The 21,850-nt window shown below is 39.3% G+C and overlaps 1 protein-coding gene across 5 annotated transcripts in view; it reads right to left on the reverse strand.

The window, feature by feature from the left end:
- Positions 1-918: 918 nt before the first annotated feature.
- The window catches only part of siah1 (siah E3 ubiquitin protein ligase 1), a 44,456-nt gene continuing 23,524 nt past the window's right edge, over positions 919-21,850 (reverse strand). For all 5 annotated transcript variants that reach the window (XM_041796014.1, XM_041796015.1, XM_041796016.1 and 2 more), the window contains 4 exons: positions 14,875-14,931; positions 7,043-7,224; positions 6,030-6,326; positions 919-3,176 (listed from right to left, as the gene is read on the reverse strand). In XM_041796014.1, the coding sequence (XP_041651948.1) occupies positions 2,805-3,176; positions 6,030-6,326; positions 7,043-7,224; positions 14,875-14,884 (861 nt within the window). In that variant the 5' untranslated portion in view covers positions 14,885-14,931 and the 3' untranslated portion in view covers positions 919-2,804. The remainder of the gene's footprint in view (positions 3,177-6,029; positions 6,327-7,042; positions 7,225-14,874; positions 14,932-21,850) is intronic.

Below are 21,850 nucleotides of genomic sequence, written 5' to 3' on the forward strand. Positions count from 1 at the left end.
AAGTGGAGTACTTACATGTCTATATTCACCATGTTTCGCGTTAGACCTCAGTAGCTGCGCATGCGCAGCTTGATAGTGGCTACATCACGTGTTTTGTTGCTCTGATTGGCCCGTACAGATGTAACAGACAGAACCTTCATCCAATCACACTCCGAGTTTTTTTCAAAGCCTCTGCCTTTTCTCAAATGTTTCCTATTGAAGCTTTCCCAGACGGATGCGTGAAAAAAATTCATCTGACGTGTCAGGTTAACAACCTGGGCGTTGGAACTTAGATTTTGCTCTTGGTCCTTGTAAAAATAAAGGTGTAAATATGTAAATAATTAAATCATACTATTACTGCCATTTTTTCTTTGTATCTAGGTATTAAAGGTGTGTTTTTTCTTTGCTGAATCCTGTAACTGTCCAACAGCAGCTGTAGACATGAAACTTTACCCTTTGTGGATGACTCAGATTGGTTTCTCCACAGCCATCTCCATCTTCACCTGAGCGTGCAGCGACCAAACCAGGTGATGCTCAGCGCTCCACTGAACTCCATTTAGTTCTGTGTTGAAAATTAGCCCAGTTTGACTAAATTCCACTGATAAATTTAAAGCAACACCAGTTCTGAGAAATCTCTTTGTCATGTAAGGTAAAAAATCTATTCAAATTGTAAATGGAGTGAGGTGGAAAGAATTCAGAGGTTTTATTCTTAGGCCATATCCCCCAGTCCGACCATGAGGTGTGGCAACCAATACATGTATTTCCTTTCTCATCTAAAAACTGAAAATGAGTGTTCAGTTCACACGGATGACTTACTCTGTCCAGAAACTTTGACCCAATAGTGGCCAAAACTCTTCAGAGGGACCTTTAAATTTGGTGACAAACAAAAACAAAGTCATAACAAGGAAAGTCTAAAATAAAAAAAGGAGAGGCAGCAGGTATGAAAAAGATAGATTTATTTAATGACAAAGTAAAACAGAAAGAGTCAAGGAGTTGAGAAGGAGCAGCAACATTACTGAGACTCCACATGACGAGAAAGGGAGAGATGATTGGCTTGATCTCCCTCCCTCCTCTGAGACAAAAAAAAGGAAAAGAAAAGACTTACCACACAAACAAGAAGACAGAGACGAATAGGTGAGGAGAAAACAATCCAGTTGGGAAAAAAACAACCCTTCAGATGAACGACAACTTGCTTTTTAACTACAAACACTGAAGTTTAGCCACACATTTTACAGCCTTTAATTTTTGTTTTTAAAAGTCGTTACAAAAAATGATAATTCTGATAATCTCCATTTAATAATAACAATAGCAACATTGTAACCGTAGAAACTGTCCCTCTTTCCTGGTTGGGTGATCAGTCAATCAGTGGTTGAGGCCGACACTGGCAGACAGAGCGAGACAGAAGCAGAGAAATGAAAAGAGGAGAGTGGAGAGGAGACAGGAGGAAGTGAGCGGGCTTTTTACCACATGTTCATCTCACACATTCACACAGTCACAGACATACATACAAATAACAGGAGTTCTTCTTTCCTCACATACAAAAAAAACTAATATAATTATAAAGAAATAACATAGTAACGAAATAAACCCAAAAGAAAACTGTGACTCAACTGAAATGCAGTGTATTTCTTTTCCTCTGAAAAACAAAGTTGAAAATGCTCTGACGTACAGTTAATTTATCCATAGTTACGCTTGCACACACTGCCTGTAATGCAAAGAACAGGTGTGTGTTTAGTGTGTGAGACCTCCATTGTTTGTGTCCACTCCATAAAAATGAAGATTTAAAAAAAAACAAAAAAAAAACACACACATCCAGGGCCAACGTAGCTGCTGGCCTTCTTAAGTCCATACAGTATGAGAGCAGAGTCTGTTCTAAGAACTATCAAAGACAACGGTCAACTATTTAAAGAGCGTCCGATGCACAATCTTTAGCCTCGAATGAACCCATGTGGACCAGATGTGGGCTGGAAGGAGACCAGATGCATGGGATGTTGGATAGACAGTTCATTCACTGCAGTCATCCTGGACATGACTGTGTCTGTGGTTGAGTTGGTGCTACAGCCATCGATGTCTATAGGTGATGGTCCAGTAGTGGAGACCACATCTGTCAGAGATGGAGACATGTTTCCTAATCTGTCGCTAGGAACTTCATAGCCCCGGTTCCACTGTGAGTGGGCCAATACATGAAGATGCCCAGTTCGGAGAAGCCAGCCCACAGCTCGTATGTGCAGCGTCGGCAGAGTTTCAATGGTTTAATCCAGGAGGTCTAGAGGGTACTGAGGTGGATTACAAGCAGCAGGAATTCTTCAGGGGGTGCACTAGATAGCTGGCTAGCTACCCCGCACTGACCAGGAGTCCGTGTTAAAGTATAGCTTGAGTGATGAGCCTCTAGTCTCACGGAGGAGGCTGCAGAGGCTGCTGAAACGTGTGAGGGCAAGAGAAAGACACTGATAACAGGAGGGGAGGGGGCTGAACAGCTTTTCAGTTAGTGTCTGTGTTTATGACCAAAAGACTGCAAGACTGCATGTGTGTGCATGAGTCTCACAGAAACGTTTGTGTGTTTAGAAGTCTATAGCCGTCACTACACAGTTATTTCCATGTTTATAATTATTCCTCCACTCATCCAACCATTCATCCAATTATCCATTCATCCATCCATCCCACCCCCTGAGTCTCCACAGCTGTCTGATCAGACAGTCGAGTTCCACATCTCAAGGGGTGAGCAGAGAGGGGAGGGGGGCACTGTGAGGTCACAACTGATTTGACCCTCTAAAAGCCCCCAGACACAGTCTGTAACTTTTTGACCCTCTTCTGTTGAAAAGTTCTTAGCACATGGAGATGGTGACGTTAATGCCAAGGTTGCCATTCTCTGCAAACAGCTGTGCGATGGATGTGTCGAACACCAGGCAGTCGCTGTTCATGATGGCTGTGGCGATGCCCTCGTGAATGGAGCGCGGTGTGGCCTCCCAGGTTAGGCGGCGCCGGTGCCCATTGAGCTCCAGCCGGTAGGCAAAGTTCTCAGCCTGCTTGCGAGTCCCGATGAGTTGCACAATGGCGAAGAACTGTTGGTGGCCGTCGTATTTCTCCTGCTTCTCTAGGACCAGCATGAAGTGGAAGCCGAAGCAGGACTGCATCATCACCCAGTCCACGGCGCCTGGCAGGTTGATGTCTGTGGCCAGAAACACGATGTCCTCCCCCTGGATAGAAACAAACAAACAAAGGGTTAGAGAAGTTTAGGTTCAAAAACCATACAAAGTCATTAGCGAGGGCTTTGGTTGACTCCAGAGCTAATGTAGAGGTCTTTTTTTTAGGAAAAACCTACATATGAATTTTTATACTCAAACAACATTTTTAACCCCTCAGCATTCACTCATACATTAAGGGCTGGCAATGTTATGATGTCTAAGTGTGAAGTGAGTCTGATGGAAAATACCAGCTGTAGTGGTGTCTGGAGAGTCACATATTTAGCATGCTCAACATGCAGCAGATAAGAGCTGCCTCTTCAAAACAGATGATAACGTGTATGAGTCTGGTGATAAGTGGGACATTACCATTTAAAAAAATACATATATATACACAGTATGTTATTTGGAGCCTATGTACATTGGGTTGACTTTATAATAGGCTATCAGTGCTACTTTTTTCATTTATACAAAGAATTAATACTTTCAGCTATTACTTAACATGTTTGTGTGAGGCTGCTGCTCTAACACAACATCAAACTGAGCATACCCATTCAAGAACTACTTTATCCAAATGTTTTGAGTCTAAAATCACTCCAAACACAAGCATAACAAACTTAAAATTTTGTAAAGTTTAAAATTTGCTCAATGCTGACCATGATTTCTTCTGTTTTTCCAAATCATTGATCTTGCCTTGGACAACTGCCTGATTTTGAACTTTTTTTTTCAGCTTAGATTGTAGAACCAGCACAAAAGATAAGTTTCCCTGACATGACATATAATAATAATTCATGTCTTACTGACACCTTTCAGTCAGTTGGCCAGTAAGTTTTCATTTGACAAAGATGCTGCTGGTCAGTGGTTCATGCATGCATGTGTGTAAATAAAACAGTGGCAGCATTCAGCTGACTGATTGAGAGAGAAGCAGCAGGAGACAGAGAGGAGCAATGCAGCACTGGGCAATATAGGTAGAGAGGCTCACGAATTGACATGAAATGGTTGGAACAAGTGAGTACTGATAAAAGCCATCATTCTGAATTAATACAAACAATGATCTGAGGTTATTTTCTAGGCTATATGATGTTAAACCGTTGTGCCGTGATCACTAGAATGATATGATTAAAGGCAGCTGCTTGCTGATAGCCTCTGAGTCAGCTGTTATTTTAGCACAACATAATGAGTTTAAAAATAATTAATAATGCTTCATAAAGCTTGTCAAATCAATCTTTAAGATAATTTAGAATACCAGAAGGATGCAATGAGGAGCCTGTTGCGGATTAAAGTAATTTTAAGAAAACGTGAAGGTTATCTCTTTTTTTTTTTTTTTTTTTGTTAAACTCCCCAGTGATTGGATCTCCCCCCATTCTCTGTGTCTTCCATGTACCTTCTTCACTGCTGCAAGTATGCTGGGATACACAGCTAGCAGCAGACCTCACTGTTAAGTAAATAAAGCTTATGGAATGCTGGTTTGACTGATAAACTACTAAATAAAAGATAAGTAAGTGACCAGCTGAAGTGAGCAGCATTATGGAGCACTTGCTGGCTCCGGGTCTGTACTTCACAACTATCACAGTAGGCAGCTCATCAACTGTTATAGTAGCTAGCAGGAATGCAAACTCTACATGGTCAACAAATCAGATGATACTGGAAGAGCTGCACAAAAATAGCATGTTGTGGACTTTGTCTTCCTAAGTAACAATGTCCATTGTAGTTTCAACTTTTTTCCTCCTATGGGAGACCTCAACTATAAAACCTTGATTTTAAGTTTGTCTATTTACTAGGTGAGTAAAAGTATTCGTATTCATCCCAACCATCACAGTTCAGTGTATGTAGTCACATGACAAATACGTCCAAACCATCCAAAAAAAAAGACAGTTATAACATCTGCCTTGGTGTTAGTAATGCTGGTGTTTGCTAACTGCAATTAAACCACCAACAAACAAGGGGAAGGCGTTGGCATAACAAACAGATGAAAAAGAAAGTTTGCCTCCACAGCAAGAGAAGCAGAGAAGCAAGACCAGCCGGTCTTCTCTTCCTCTCCCCGTCACCGTGCTTTTTTAAAGAGCTTCTGGGTGCAAAAGCAGAGCAGGTCAAGGATATAATTACTTCTAATACATTTATTATTTTTCATTTTCATTTTATAAAAAAAACATCTACTAATATACTGTAACGACTATACACCGACCTATAATAGTAAAGTTCACCGACTAGAAGAATAAATTTAAGTGCTCTACTCAGACTCCGCTTCACAACCCATCCTGTGATTTACATGAGCCAGTCTGTGAGCATTCACTGACATACAGCAGTCAGGGTTTTGCTCGAGTAACCACTGATGGGCTTTTGTAACAACAGTGTCACAGCACACTTCATAAATCATCAATATGACATATGCCACAAATTGACTGTTTACTGTGTTGCCTTTTATTTGACGTTTTTTCCCCCTTTTTGGTCTCATTTGATATATTTCAGGCTGTACCAACCCTCACTGATAGTTCTTAATAACACTAGATGAATTATAAAATAAGTTGCCCTAATGTTAATCTTCATTAAAAAAAAAAAAAAAAAGTTAAGGGAAATCTAGCATTATAAATCCAGGACCTGTTGTTCCATTTTTATCAAGGAACCAAACCTGTTTTTGAACCGTGACCACAAAACTGAGGTAAGAATTAAACTACATCCTCTCTAAATCGTTAAACCCCATCTATTTACCTTTACCTTTGATTGTTGTAAGTAAATTAAAGGTATTTTGTGAGATCTTATGCAGTCAGCTGATTTTACAGTGGTGATTGTTTGCTGACTGTAATTATTTGTTATGATACACTACTTTCTTTCTCTCTTTAAAAAGGTGAGTATAAAAGTGTGCCTGACCTGCAGTGTGGTGATAGACTTGTGTTGGTGCATCAGGTGAGGCATCACAGCATCAAGTGAGCCCTGCCACTTGCAGGATGCTCCTGGACAGGGGCACGAGTACGGCCGGAACTCGCACAGCTCTTCGTGCTCTGTCTTGTCAGTGTGAGGCAGGGTGACTTCACAGCCCGACGAGGCGTACTTGCAGGGGAAGAGGACTGAGTTGGCCACCTTCTCCATGGCCAGATTCCTGATGGAGCCCAGAGGGCCTCGGCAGGTTGGGCAGCAGGTGAGTTTGGGCCGGCAGTTGGAGCATACCTAGTAACAAACACCACATTTCAGACATGTAGTGAGGAAGTTTACAGCAGGTGCATTAATGTTTTGAAATTTTATCTTTGAACCCTTTCACATTAAAAACACCAGTAATCAGTTTTAGACCCAAAAATACTAAATGTGAGATTTTGATGTAGTTTTTGTCAGGTTGCCATCACCTTTTAAATGGTTAAATCAACAATGTTTCAATTCAGAGTAGATTTCTTATCATTAACCTACTCCGAAGGCACAAAATTTACCTTAAAAATCTCTTACAGCCTTTTTGTGAAGTATGACTGAACCATGGAGTCATTAACAAGTTTATATCCAAAGTTTATCATTGAGCAAAGCAAAAACCAACAGCAAAGAAATGAAATTGTAACTCACCAGTAGCAGCACTACACTATGGTGAACATAGTGCCACTATCATAAAATGAGCTCAAATGTCATCCAAAGGGAAATCATTTTGGTATCCAGAAACCACGCATCATGAACAAAATGAATAACTGTGCTATTCCTGACTATTTATAGTTTTATGAATATTATACAAGCCCCATAATAAAGGCTGTTTTGTTCAGCAGAGAAAACAGCTTGGTAATAGAATTCTACCTCTGGAGGGACAAATTCCCTACCACAGCCAACAGTTCATGCATGAAACTGTGCAAATGTGATCCTCTGTATGATACCTTCACATTGCATACCAAGGGCAACAGAGTACATACCAGGTGTCCGGACTGGCACTGCAGTATGGGGGGTAGGACATAGTCAAAGCAGACAGGGCACTCGAACAGGCTGGCCAGGTCACTGTTGGAGGCGGTGGTGCCTGACAGGGTGGGCACGCGCTGAGAGGGGGGGCACTTGGAGGTTCCTGTGGGCAGCGCGGTGGCAGTCTGGCGACTCATTTCTGGTGAAAGGAGAGAGGTAAAGTGGGAATGACAAAGCTCTCAGCACACTATACAGTACTTTATCAGGGACACAAAGTCTTGCTGTCGAAGGAGAGGACAATTTTCTCCAGCTCACCTTGTTCTGACTGAGTCCACATCTACTGCTAAAACCTTTAAAGAGCCTAACTGAACCTGAAACCTCTCTATAACAAGCTGATGGATGAGCCACTTCAGAGAGAAGTGAGCAAGAGACAGATGATCGACACAACAAGACTGGTACACACTGTTATGTTTACCCAGTCAGTGCATACTGCAATGCCGTCTCCATAAGCAAATAAACGGTGATGTATTCCTACCTTTAACCTTAACAGAAAACTAGCAGTGCAACCTAAAACTTTACTTTCCACATGTACTTTTACTAATGTTGGCAAAATTTTCAATACATCAGTTTTAAAATAAAAAGGTATTTTAATCAACAGTGTTAAAATGCACACAAGTTTTTTAAACAACCTACAGGTCAAACTTTTAACAGAAGCTGCAGCATTAAAAAATAGATAACAATGGTCAAAGATGTTGGCAACATATTCTAAAAAATGCCTAAGCTTTAGTAACAGTGAGACTGTAAGAGTTTGATTGCATTTTTGGATTATTCAAAGCAAAACATCATGCATGAAAGACCATAAGCTCTTGCAAGAGTCCTGGTTGTGCCAAACTTCTTAATTTGAGAACTAGAAAAGCATTCGGTGCGCAGACCTCCACCATTAGCCCTATGTCCCAATAGTACAGAATCCTTTAAAAAATTCCTGAAACCAGACAGTGATCCAGATCACTCCTAAAATCTAACCAGTTCTTCCTTATGCCATTGCCTTTTAATTTCATTATAATCTTTCCACAACTTTTTGAGTTATTTTGCTAACAAACAAACTAGCAAACAAACTAACAAACAAACACTCCCGATCACATAACCTCCTTGGCGGAGGTAATTTTGGAGGCCGCTGTGCTCTTGGGACCCTTCAGTGCAGCAGAACGTTTTTTTGTGCCTTGCAAGAATCCTCTCTCTTAGCTCTGCAGGCAGTTCATTTGACCTCATGGTGAGCTCTGAGCCCTTTTATAGAGAGGTGTGCACCTTTCCAAGTTATGTCCAATCAGTTTAATTTACCACAGATGGACTACAATCAAGGTGCAGAAACATCTCAGCAAAGATTAGGAGAAATAGGAAGAACCTGAGCCAAATTTCAAGAGTTTTGCAAAGGGGTCTCAAAACTTAGTCAATGTGATATTTCAAATTCTATTTTTGATTAATTTACTTTTTTTCCACTTGTTTCCACTTTGTCATGGTGTGGTACTGATTGTAGATTAATGACAATAAAATGATTTTTTTGTCCGTAGCATCAGACTGTAACCTATAAAAAGTGAAAAAGTGACAGGACCTGAATACTTACTGAATGTACTGTATATACTAAGCTACCCCTGTGCTGTAGCTTTTGCAGCATCGCAATGTCAAACAGAGTCAAATAAATATTTGTGTTGATTATTAGTAATGACAGAAACATACATTTCAGATTTATTACATACTATTTTCTATGATTTAAAGGGATACTTCAACATTTGGGCAAATTCGCCCATTGCCATAATTTCTATAGTCTTGGTAATAGGTTTGTTACCTTCAGTTGTCGGTGCAAGCTGTTTTTAGATCGCTGCTGCCAAGTTTGGACCTGCTGTGCCAACTCGATGTAAGCAGACGGTATTCAGGCTTTCCCTCATCAAACTCATCAAATACTCAATCCAGAAACTCCAAAATACTCTCGTAGACAAGTTGTGACCTGCACATTCACGCTATGAAATAATCATGGAACATTATGAGACGGAGATGTTTTAAAGCTAAATGCAAAGCCAGAACTACAATCCAGACATGGCTGCTGCACTGTGTCACTCCAACCAGTGGTTTACTCAAGATATAGTTCCAAGTATTTGCCTCATGTGTCTTAATGTTACATAAGTATATGTTATTATTTCATAGCGTGGTGAATGTGCAGGTCACAACTTGTCCACGAGAGCGTTTTGGAGTTGTTGGATTTTGTATTTTATGAGTTCGATGAGGGAAAGCCGGAATACCGTCTGCTTACATCGAGTTGGCACAGCAGGTCCGAACTCGGCAGCGGCAATCTAAAAACAGCTTGCACTGGCAACTGAAGGCAACAAACCTGGTATCAAGACTATAGGAATTATGGCAATGGGCGAATTTGCCCAAATGTTGAAGTATCCCTTTAATCTTGGACTGTGAAGGTGGGATTTCATAATTTTACAACAGTTTAACTGGCTTGCAACAGCATACATCTTTAATTATATGTGGTCTAATCATCCTACCACATTTCCTTATTTATTTATCAGCTGTAAAGATCAAAATATATGTAACCCAAGGTGTTTTTAGCAACAAACTCTTTGCCTTTGACTCTTCAGAGTCTGGCTTCTACAGCCATTTGGATTTCATCTGGAGCACACAGACATCTTTATGGGGCCTGAAATGAAGGATGAGCTGCAATCATGTCCGTATCCTGTCTCTGATGTCCTCTTAGTGTCAGTCTGAGCTCAACATGTTCAATGTGTTTGTTATCATCTCAGCACAAATCAATACAATGCACATTTTCTGGATTACATGTATAGGAAAAGAACCAGCATATAGGAAAGTGAACTCAGATGTGGTGTATGTGTATCTGCAGTTTCCTATTGTGCTGTGCAGTTGCCCTGGTAACACGTCTGCAAGTTTGTGGTTAACTATGGGATGGCCTGTGGAGAACAGAGTAAAAAGAGAAGAGTAAAACTGACGGGCAGGAGCAAGGTATGTGTGTAAGGTATGAGAAGCAGAGGGTGAGAAGGAACAATGGACCAAAACTTAAAATGAAACAGGGCGAGAGAGGAGGAGAGAAGGAGCAAAAAACTTAATGGGAACACAGAAAATGAGGATGAGTACAGAGGACAACAGAGGAGAAGGAACAAAAACTGTGCAACAAGGCAATGTGAGGACACAGCAGCGTGGGCGTGAAGATAAAAAGAGGGAAGGATGGGAGAATAAAGGATGTTTCTTATGTCAAGACTGTCTTCTGGGTAGTACACGGTTTGGGTAGGATGACTGTGCTTGCCTGTGTCCCCACATACTCTGCTCCCTGGCATAGTTCATCCTTTTTATAGCCCTTCCCACAGACAGATGCAGCACAGGGAGACCCAGAAGAGAGAAGAAGAGAGGCTAGTATGTGTGGGAGGTGAAGACAAAAAAAGAGAGTCAGGTGGTGAAACATTGCAGCAGCATGTAGACAGCAAGAACAACAGCTGGGAAAATTAACACCCACATTCAAAAAGCAGCCAAAGATTAAGTCATGACTGCACAATTTGCTTAACCCAGCAGTTAATTTTACATTTTAAAAGGTGTTAAACAGAGGATACTGCTGGAGTCAGGAATTGGCATATGGGGTCTGGAACTTCCCTTGGGTTTTTACTGTAAATATCAGGTGTATCAGGATCTTTATGGAAGCTTTATGTGATAATTTGCTGATGATCATTCATCCTATTCTGAACAGCACTATAAAGGAGTTACATGTTTCACTGTTCAAGTTGAGAAAACCATCCCAGACCTCATTGCATTTTTTCCCCTACATCATCAGCTCTTGCATAAGCCTCCCCTTTACGTCTAGCATGGTAGTTGGCAGCTGTGCCAGCAGGCAGATCACTACTGAAAGTGCATCTGTTGGCATGAAGCTTCTGTGCATACACTCCCATGCCAACTGCAGACGTAAAAACTGGACCTAATGACTGTCAGTATTGGCTGGCTGCAACTGTGCCTGTCAGCTTGTAAACACATCTGCTGTGATGGAGATAATGCCTTAGCAGCTATAAATAGAACTTCTTAGCCTGCTAGCATGCTAGCAGCAGCACTAACAGCAGAAGGACAAAATTAGCTGCAGACTTTCAGCTTGGCCAAGGCCAGGGTCACAGTCCGCTGGCATGCAACGACTGTCAGAGGTTGTACACAAAGTCAGTGACTTGGCAGAAACAGCTTAAAGACAAAGTTGGAGTCAGAGTTGGTGGAGAGAGTTTAAATGTAGATGGTAGCTTGTGAAACATGAATAAATCATAAGCGTTCCCCAGATAAAAATATCAGTCTTTACAGTGTATAAATACACCCAGATTGCAACTTGCACTGTTTTTTTGTTTTTGTCTGACAGTGAGCTCAACCTTCTACATGCCGTTTCAGTACACTAATGAAAAAAAAAACTTCTTGCAGCCCTGTGCATGTCTGTCATTGGCTGAAGCTTATTTAGCTCTCAATCAGGTGAAACAATGCAGGCTCATCTTACATGTGACCACTGGAGATGACTTGTCAACTTAAGCTCCAAACAGAACAATGTTTCCAACAGACACTTCAGTTCTTTACCAGGTAAAGGAGCAAATACACTACTCCTGGCTTTAGTTGATTCAACATGAGGAATACCAACTACAGCTCAGAGAGCAGATGAACTGTATGGCTGAACATACTGTACTGAAATAGATCAACACTGGACTTCAACTAGGGGGCCCGGATCAGGGGGCAGGTTTTATAGTCTCAGAGCTGAGAAACTTTTCACATACCACACCCAATACCAGACATGTAAAGTATTGTTTTTATTTGAAAATCAGTGTTAAACTATTTAAAGATCATGTCATATTGTCCACTAAGGATTAGGATCTTTACAAAAAATGAGCCCAGCTGTGATTGCTGTGATTAGTTCATTGCTTACGACTGGCTGAGCAACATCAACACAAACGCTGGGGATGGACTAATGTTGCAAAGGCAACATTAAGAGACCTCACACATTCAAATAATGTTCTTAACTTTTAAAGTCCTATATATTTTTTTCCAAGAATTTTTCCTGTTATTACTACCTCTAAGTATACATGAGAGGTGTGAGTGAAGCTCTCAGCATAAAGCTGCCCATAAAAGAATTGCTTAAGGGGGACATATTTTACACTTTTAAGACAAGTTTATATTGGTCTCAGAGGTCCCCAAAACTTGTAGTGAGGTTTGTTTCTGAAAAAACATTCCAGTATTGGATTTTTGTAAGTCTAAAAATTCATCTGTTTCAGCCCTGCTCAGAATGAGCCACTCCTGTGTCTGTGGCTTTAAATGTTACTGAGCTGTCTGACTCCGCCCTTCTCAGGAAATGGATGTGGCTTGATGGATGCGGCTCTCTTGATCCTCCATCCTCATTTTGTGGCACTTGATGGGATTGTAGAGAGGCCAGGGGCACATACTTTTGCTAGAAAATCCTGTAAAAGTAATTTTTGCATAATATGTCCCCTTTAAGATCTAAAAAGGTACAATTATACTTGTCTCTAGAGCTAAATATCTTACTGTACTTCTAAATATTGGCATGTGCAAAAATATTCACCATCGTTTTTTGGGGATACATCCTTGTCAGTAGGGGTTTGAGTAAAGTTTTTTTCAAAATTAAAAAAGTTTACTAAAATTAACTTGAGAATCATTTTTACCCTTTTAGCACACAAATTTGAAAAAATCCAATAAAATTACCATAATGGTGTCGTTGCATACATCAAATTACACATTTCTACAGTAAATTAGAGGAGATTTCAAAATATCGTGATATATATATGTATCTTGTATCGAGACATTGCCAAAATATATTGCAATATTACTTTTAAGCCATATTACCCAGCCCTACTTTGTAGTATTTAATCCATCACTGGTGAAGTTTGTAGGTGTGAGAAAGAAATAAAAACAACATAAAAACAACATAACAACAAACAAACAACATAAAAACAAAACAAGGCTATCAGAAAGTCATTACTGCATTTCTATGGTTGTTTACTTGAGCAGCATCAGCCAGGACATTGATTTAGTCCTCAAGGCCAGCTTATTCCAGCTGAGTTGCTATGAATGAGTGAAAGTTTCTGCTTAGTGACAGAAATGCTCAGGTACTGACATCTTGCCGTTTTGGTAAGCTACCTATATATTATAAAAAACACCATGTTCAGACTTTCACTTGTGTTTAGCTTTTCCAATGGACATTTTACACTAGCTTCTTTGCAACCTGCTCTACTCTTTTTAAAATTAGTGTTAACATACGCATTTTGTACTACAGTCATAATTCAATGCATCATTCACAGAGCACTGTACACAATAAAATAGATTTGACGAGGCTTGGTGGTCAGTCGTAATAGTTAAGATTCCAAATGTATCATAGCATTTCTGGCTTAAATCTTGCTAGCTAACTACAGCTAGTATGCAACAAATAACAAGCAGCAAGTAGCAACAAGCCTTGCAAAAGTCAATAGGGGGACAAAGATAGAATCATTTGTTTATGTGGCTCATGCTGGCAAGAAGTGGCATCCAAAGATAAATGCAGAGTGCAGACAATAACAAGGCCCAGCTCCCTTTTGTTGTTAGCAGGTGACCTAGCTAAGGCTTTTACAGTCCACATTTACAATTTAAAAGGCCTCTGGATTTTATTTTTCATAGTGTAGATGCTAACAGAACCAGCAGCTTATTAAGAATGATACTTCCCCTGAGCCCCTTCTTAACAAATTAAGCATTCAACTAAAAGTGTGAGGGATGGAAATGAAAAAAGGAGCTCAGAGAGGCTGAGAGGACTGAAAGAGTGAGTCAGCTAACCAGATAGAGCGAGGGCGATGAGCACACTGCTCTGTGTCATGAAGGTGGAGGATGACAGAAAGAAGAGCAGACACAAGCAATGACTAGGCACGCAGTCTTCAGCTAGTTTCCTTTAAACAGTCGTGTATGAACAAACAGAGCAAAATGAAAAGCTAGCAGCACACAGAGATGTACAGTTGTGCTCTCTTGCCCAAGAGAAGAAAACTGGCAGCTCAGAATTCTCAAAGAGTAACTGATTCATCAACAGCTTGGACTACCAGGAAATCAGCAGCATGTCTTACAAAGCAAAGCCTGCGGTTAGCGAGGTAAAGCTGGGTTCAACCTTGGTGTTTCACGGCCAAAATAGTTGTTTACTTCTTTCTGGGATATATCACAATGTGTGCAGATGGTGGGTGGAGAAAGTTCTCTTATGAAGTATTTGTTGGGCTTTTGTTTGTGATCCTACAACAGAGGGTTACTGAAGCATTAAGGATAGGTTCTTGTTTTTTCATGATACAACAGTGGCCTTACTTTTTGCTTTGAATTAGGCTGGGCAGCATAGCAAAAATACAATCACCATCACAAAGAGGAGTCTGGCTATCAGGACATTAAATTAGGTTGTGCTTTGCTTCAAATATCTAAAATCCACTGTAAAGCAAATCCAAATAGAGCTTCAAGACACAGCAGTGAAACTACTAGACTCATTAGGGAGGATTTTATCAACTCAACTTGTTTTGGTGACATACGTAAAGAGGTAAATATGCATAAATAGCATTGAAACAACACTAGTTAACTCAATTTATCCTGCAGTCAACTCATGCATGTACTGTAAAGTGTTTCACTTCTGTTGTTACTTAAGCACAGGGCTTATTTAAGTGAACAAGATGACATCCAGGAAATGGTGAAGTTGTTTGTAATACAGGCATCTTAACATGTTGTCTGCTTTAAATATTTCTAAGCCCTTTTTAATTCAAAACAGCTCAGCTGTAAAAGGAGGAAAGAATTCTGATGTCACAAATATACTAACCTTCGTCCATAAGATTTCCAAATAAGGCTTTCGTCTTCTCTTGAAATGTGGGGACCTCTGAAAGAGAAAAGAAGAAGGCAAACGGTTGGTAAACACAGGTGTATAGAAGAACAAAGTTGGAGAAAACTTCCTGGGATTAACACCAACCAACCACATCAAAACAGTGAAACAATAATGGCCCTAATATAGTTTATTTTGCATTAAGTAAGTTAAGTACTGAAGTATTAATTACTGTAAGAACCAGTCATATGCTTATTGGCCACAAGATGACCATGTATGTAATTTGTTATGTAATTTGTTTTGTGCACGTTGACATTGTCCAGCTGTTAATAATAACGTCTGACAGGCCTGACCACAATGTCACTGCCATCCTGATAAGATTATGTGCAATTAACTTACTGCAAATGAATTAAAAACAGACACATTTTAAATTAACCATACACTCCATCAGCATGTGAGACTTGACCAATCAGATTGAACCCTTAAAACTGGCCAATCATACTCCCACAGTTACTGGGTATCTTGAAGAATGAGTCAGGAAGGATAAGTGAGGAAATGTGGTGAAGAAATACTTCTTGGTGAGAAATAATAGCACCTCTGCCATTCTGAGTAATTATTTTGAGTTGAGAAGATGATGCATTGCTCAACAGTAGTGACTACTTCTGGAGGAAGAATGATACGTCCTCATCAACACTTGCAACACAACCCCACAGAACTACACAAAATACTCAAAACTTTGCAAAAAGTACCAAAATGCTGACTAGCATTTTTGGCTGCAAATAATAAAAAAATAACCCAAAAACCATCCGAACACCACAAAGAGGTAAGAGAGGCCAAGTACGCTACTTGGCTGAGGATATACGGCCAATGAATACAGTGACTTAGGATTGATACTGGGACCAAATACTGCAGGGCACCTAATTTAATAGATAAAAGTATCTTTAAAGTTAATGCAAAATCTTAAAAGACTAGTTTATCACAACTAGAGGTGTAAATCACCTGTTTCATAACAATACAATACAATATTGATATTTTAGACAATACATTATTTTCTGATATCACATAATCTTCAACAATACGATTTGATTTGATATTAGTCCACAATCAATATCAGACTATTTTATGCACAAATTTCACACAATAACAGAAAAATTAAAAATCATTTTCTGCAGTTTAATTTTTGACACGTCTCTGCATTTAACAAAAAACATCTTAACAAAAAGAACAAAGACCTGCATTTTAATACTGTAACATTTTTTTATTGTTGTACTGCCCTAGGTTCCCTTTAAATAAGGAACTTAATATGGAGATAAACATGCAGCATAACTAGAGGAGAGTGGTTTTTTTATCAGTGAACAATCTCATATGGTGGTTGGATACCAACAAATACACTAAGTTAAAACCCAGTATATGGCTGACAGCAACTGGGGTGCCTGTTGAAATGCCTGACTGAATTTTGTGTTTTGGCAAAGTGATTAGTTTTTGGGGTGTGTAATTGTGTTGTCCCTTACGTCTGTGGGTTGAGAATTGAAGGACCCTAAAAGTTTTAAACATAAAGTCCAGTCGCCAGGAAACAGCTAATGCTGGCCTTCCACCAGAGGACTTTGCTAAAACTCTTAAAAGACCCTTAAAAGACTGAAACCTGAGACCCTCTCACACCTCGAGACAATCTGTCGGCAAGCCACTGAGTTTTTATTCTCAGGCTAAGATTTTGCAAAGAATGTGGGTCACTAACTACAAGACTAGAATATGATTCCTTTTGAGATTTCCCATCATGCATCTGGTAGAAATTCACAACAATAATTTTTGAGCAGAGAACAAGATGTAGAAGGAGATAGAAATCACATCTGAGTTAATATCTCTTATAATCTCATGTTTTTAAATGATTTACATTGAGTAGAAATGAAAGGAAGTTAAACACGGAAGCAACTCTGCATTTTACTTCAACAGCTGAGGAACTATCTTTACTCGGTCAGACAGTTAGTCAGTCACATACAGACCCATGTGTTGGGCCGACCTCGGGGGTCAACCAAAAACGTAGACATAGTTTGCCAAATTGAACGAGACCCACCCTGTTTTAGTCTCTTCAAAATAAAAGGTGTTGCTTGAAGCATCACTGTAGAGCAATGTTTTGACTTTCAATTGAACTGACTGGATTATTAATCAACTAATCGGTGTATCGATATACATCAATGGATGGTAAACACCCCTAATCACAAGTAGTCATTATTTTGAACAATGTTATTGCACTTTGAAAATTTACCTCATATTGGGCAGGCCAAGTGCCCATGTGAAATTCAGCATTTTGGCTCATGTGGATTTAACTTTGAACTTTTTTTGTCATTAGTGGAAAAAAATATGAATTAAGATTATAGATCTATAGTGTATATCATCATTTAGCAAAAAAAAAAAAAGAATAAACACTGAAATGTGATTTTTGGCCCTTGCAAACCAGTTTTCACTGACCAGAACTATCTCCTTGACATCATTACAGTGAGGTATTACCGGCTCAGGTCTATGTGATACAGCATACTCTCCTGCCTTCAGCAACTCTATCTGCTGTGCAAATATGTAACCAAGGACAGCGCTACCTGTATGGAGTATTTCTGTAGACCTGCCACTCTCAAATATTATGAAGCCAATGCCAACTTGACACCTGAAGTATCCAACACCTGAAGTACCCAACCTCTTCAAACACAACTATGATTGATGCTTAGATTAGAGGTAAAATACTCTAATATATTTTTGGTTTTATACACAGGAAAAAAGAACAACAGAGGCTGTGCACTCCAGAACAAATAAATAATCTACCATATCAACCTAACAAGGCAACAAAATATGCTAATGTAAACTTTAACAACAGCATTGTGGCCCACTTTGCCAATCAGTCCCACAGACTAAGCTCAGCTCATCTAATGCGTTTAAGCCACTTACTGTGCTACTAATGCAATGTAGATTAGACTAGACTTCTGCAATCATTGATTCCTGCTGTGCTTGCTGTTGTCTCTACACTGCTTTCCCAGCACCCTTAATTCATATTTCATGAAGCAGATAAAGCATCATCAGTGAACTCAAGTCTGTGTTGGGAGGATCAGAAGATGCTGATACAGCAAGATCTTTCCAGAAGTGACCGCCAGCTGGCTTAACTCTGATCATCAGCACATAAGAACTTCCACTGTATATCAAGCCTTTGCAGGACATCTGTGATTTATGCAGTTTTTCCCTGGCTTAGGCATGCATCCATTACCACAGAGAAGCCATTCTTCCAGGAAGATTTCAGTATGATTACAGCATTTTAAACCTGTAACTGAGACTAGAACTCAAAAATGCATTGTTCATTCCCTATGCTGTAGCACACTGTCATGTCTCCTGGTATTCTCTTATATCACAACTTTTGCATAAAGTGCAAATAACTGTTAGCACATCGGCTGTCTATTTGATGCATTAGCTGTGTACATCCTCAAAAGGTGTGGCAATCAGGGAGCAGAGAGTAAGAGAGGTGAAAGTTTAAAAGACAAGCTGATAAAACAGGTCCATAATTATCCACATCTAAACAACATGTTCCTGTCACTGCACAGGGACAAACATGTCTAACTAGCTGGCCTAGGACAATAAATTCTATTTAGGATATTAAAGTTTAGATGTTGAACAATAATGACAATAAGACTGGTGTTACAGTTCAACAAGTAGATAACAGTGCAAACTGTTGACTTTGAGTCAAGTGTGTCTTGTTGCCAGATGCATGGCTGTTATTATATCAGCTTAATTCTTTCATTAAATATATAACTGCTGCATATCATTTGACATTATACTGAAAAACTTAAAGAAACACTGGTGAGGAGGACTATGTTTTAAACAGCTGCTTTGAAAGTTAACACAGTCACCAATCAAACTATAACATAGGGACTGCTACATTTCTGCACTGACTGAAATGTTAAAGCAACTGGATCCAGATGAAAATTTCTGATCGTCGGTCATCAGTCTGAGTTAATCTGATGTTACTATTAAATATTAATGTTACTATACAGGGCAACTACCTGATATATGGGATGTAAACTGCAGAGGTGTCTGCAATGCTGAGATCACAACTGTCATAAAACCCATCAACAAACAATAGTAACATCAGGTCACCTCAGATAGCTGATGGCCAGTGGACAGAATGAACTTAATTGCTTTAAGGGCATTCAAACCAAAGCAGGGAGGCGTGGCAGCCAATATGTCAATGTATAGATAACAGCAAGAATATTTCCACTATAACAGTTTATTCGTTGTTTTCATTTTTTTTTTCAAGGCACACCTCAGAGTAAACCAACATCTCAAAGCACACAATATTCACATCAATGCAAAACAGGATCTTCAACTAGAGAAGCACGTTATTATCAGCACACCCTCAGCATCAGCAAATATTTGCTTAAAAAGTCAATTATCGTATCGGCAGATATGACAATTTCTGCTGATTTTTAAAAGCAGCCTATATCAGCTGATAATATTGTCCATAGTCCAAATAATTAAGTGGAGTTTTAGCCAGGAGCTACAGACCTACTTCAGCTGAAGTCTTTTTATTCATACATCATACATCATGGGGGCTAGATAGCTCAGTGGGTTACACCACTGACTGACCTGTATGTACGTCGCTTTGGATAAAAGCGTCTGCTAAATGACATCATAACATTGTATCATCATTTCTTACATTTTATAGTGAATCAATCTTTGTTCATATAGTGCCATTTAATAACCAAAGTTATCTCAAGACACTTTTACACTGCATCAGCATGCAGGATGAGACCAACTCATGGCCACCTTCTTCAAGTGTGTTTTAGACTTGCATGTTTTCATTGTTGTTCATCCTCAAACTATAAATTGTGTATCTTAAGGACCAAAATTATAGGTCTGAACTGCATTTATATATCAATAATAAATAAATATCAGTAGTGGCTCAAATTATTTGGCAAATATTGGCATATTGGATATCTGCAAAAATAAAAATACTGTGCATCCCTGTCTTCAATATGTGTTATGTTTATGTGTGGTTGTTCAAATTCCCACAGCACACCTAGACTTGCCACGACAGTGTGCCTCGGCACACCATTTAAGTACCACTACTGTAGTTGAGCCATCTACTATTGATGCCGCTATTTTCTTAAATCTAATATACAACACCTGTTTCAAAACCAATTGTCAGAACTATTAAAACAGTTTCAAGATTGTAAGTAGTACAACACTGACCTTTTATGAAACGGTAAATTCAAATTCAGGATCTGGTCCTAGTAATTTGTTGATACGTTATTCCCAGTACAGGATCACTGTTGCACATTGTAAAATACTCCAGTATAACATGTGAATAACGTTGGCATCATCAACAGAAAGAGACCACCAGCATTCTTTTTACTTGTAACATTGTTTTAAACAAACCACTGCAGGAAAACTAGCCTGTCAAGATTTAACCACATTTTCAGAACAGTGTGTTTTTGACCTTTTTCTAAAATTAACGTGAAGTTGGAAATGCTAAGATGATATGATATTTACTTAAGGAGCAATTCCATCACCCCCGTCTTTGTACACAGGTTGTTGAATTATGACTAAGGTGGTTAGGTGGAGCCTATGTAAATATTACGCTGCCATTAAGTAAAACAAATGTGCTCACTGTCAGTGTCTTTGAGTTATGTAACACACCAATACAACAAACCAATCACTTGCCAACACGGAGACTAGGGGTGGGTAAAAATATCGATTAATCGATGCATCGCAATATTTCCTCCCCCAATTCAATATAAATTCAGCAAATCTTCTGAATCGATTCACCTCATGGCCAGTGGGGGTCGCTGTGCGTGTGATTCACGTTGTATGGACAGAGGCCGCACTGACCAAAAAACAACTAACCGTAACCATGTTATGTGAGGTATATCACAATTTCCATGAGGACAGAAATATTATTTAAGTTAATATGCACTTTACTTTTTCAGTGTTTATACAGAACTGGCATGTTTTACTTTTGTACTCCATATGCACAAATAAGTTATTATTGTGCAAATTTTTATTTTCAGATGTTTTACTGCTCAAAAATGTGAGGTGACTTACCAAATACGTTCACATGGGCATGAAAATAATTATCAAAAAATTGTCAACGGGTTATTTGTGTATTTCTACTTCTTACTGAATCGACATTGAAGCATTTAAGTCAATATCAAATTGATATCGAATCGAATCACAACCTAAAGAATCAAAATCGAATTGAATCGTGAGGTTCTTAACAATACCCAGCCCTAACAGAGATGTCTAAGCAAACTTTGTGCATTTGAAACAAACAGCACAGTTTTGCATATTTTGCAAGACCTTCTGGAAAAGAAATTCAAAGTTCGTCACTAGACAGAAGCATGAAGTCCTCCACTCCTGGAAGATGTCTGTATCGACTCTGACCTGGATAAAGGGGAATATGGATCACTGAGACACATCCAAAGTCCTCTTTTCATATGAAAGTAAATTTAGCATTTGATTTGGAAATCAGGGCCCCAAAGTCTGGAAGAAAAGTTAGAAGGCATAGAATCCAAGGTGCTAGATCATCTGCTGGTGTTGGCCAACTGTGATTTGTCAAGTCCAGAGACAGACATCTAAAAGATTTTACAGCATTTCATGCAAGATGCTGATTCATTTTTCCAGTAGGACTTGGCACCTGCCCACAGTGAAGCAAAAACTACTAGAAACTGGAATTCCTAACATGCTATCCTTTGCTTGATAGGCCAGACATCTCACCTGACCTGAACCCCATAGAAAATCTAAGGAGATGGGAGACACCAGACCCAACAGAAGAGCTGAAGTCTGTTATCAAAGAAACCTGGGCATCATAACACTTCAGCCATGCACAGGCTGACTACCTCCATACATTGAGTGCATAATGAACATACTTTTAGGAAAGCTGACATGTATGTATTATAAATCATTTTTCTATTGGTCTAATGTGACATTCTAATATGTTGAC

This window comes from Cheilinus undulatus, linkage group 9, assembly GCF_018320785.1.
Source record: "Cheilinus undulatus linkage group 9, ASM1832078v1, whole genome shotgun sequence".
NCBI lineage: Eukaryota > Metazoa > Chordata > Actinopteri > Labriformes > Labridae > Cheilinus > Cheilinus undulatus.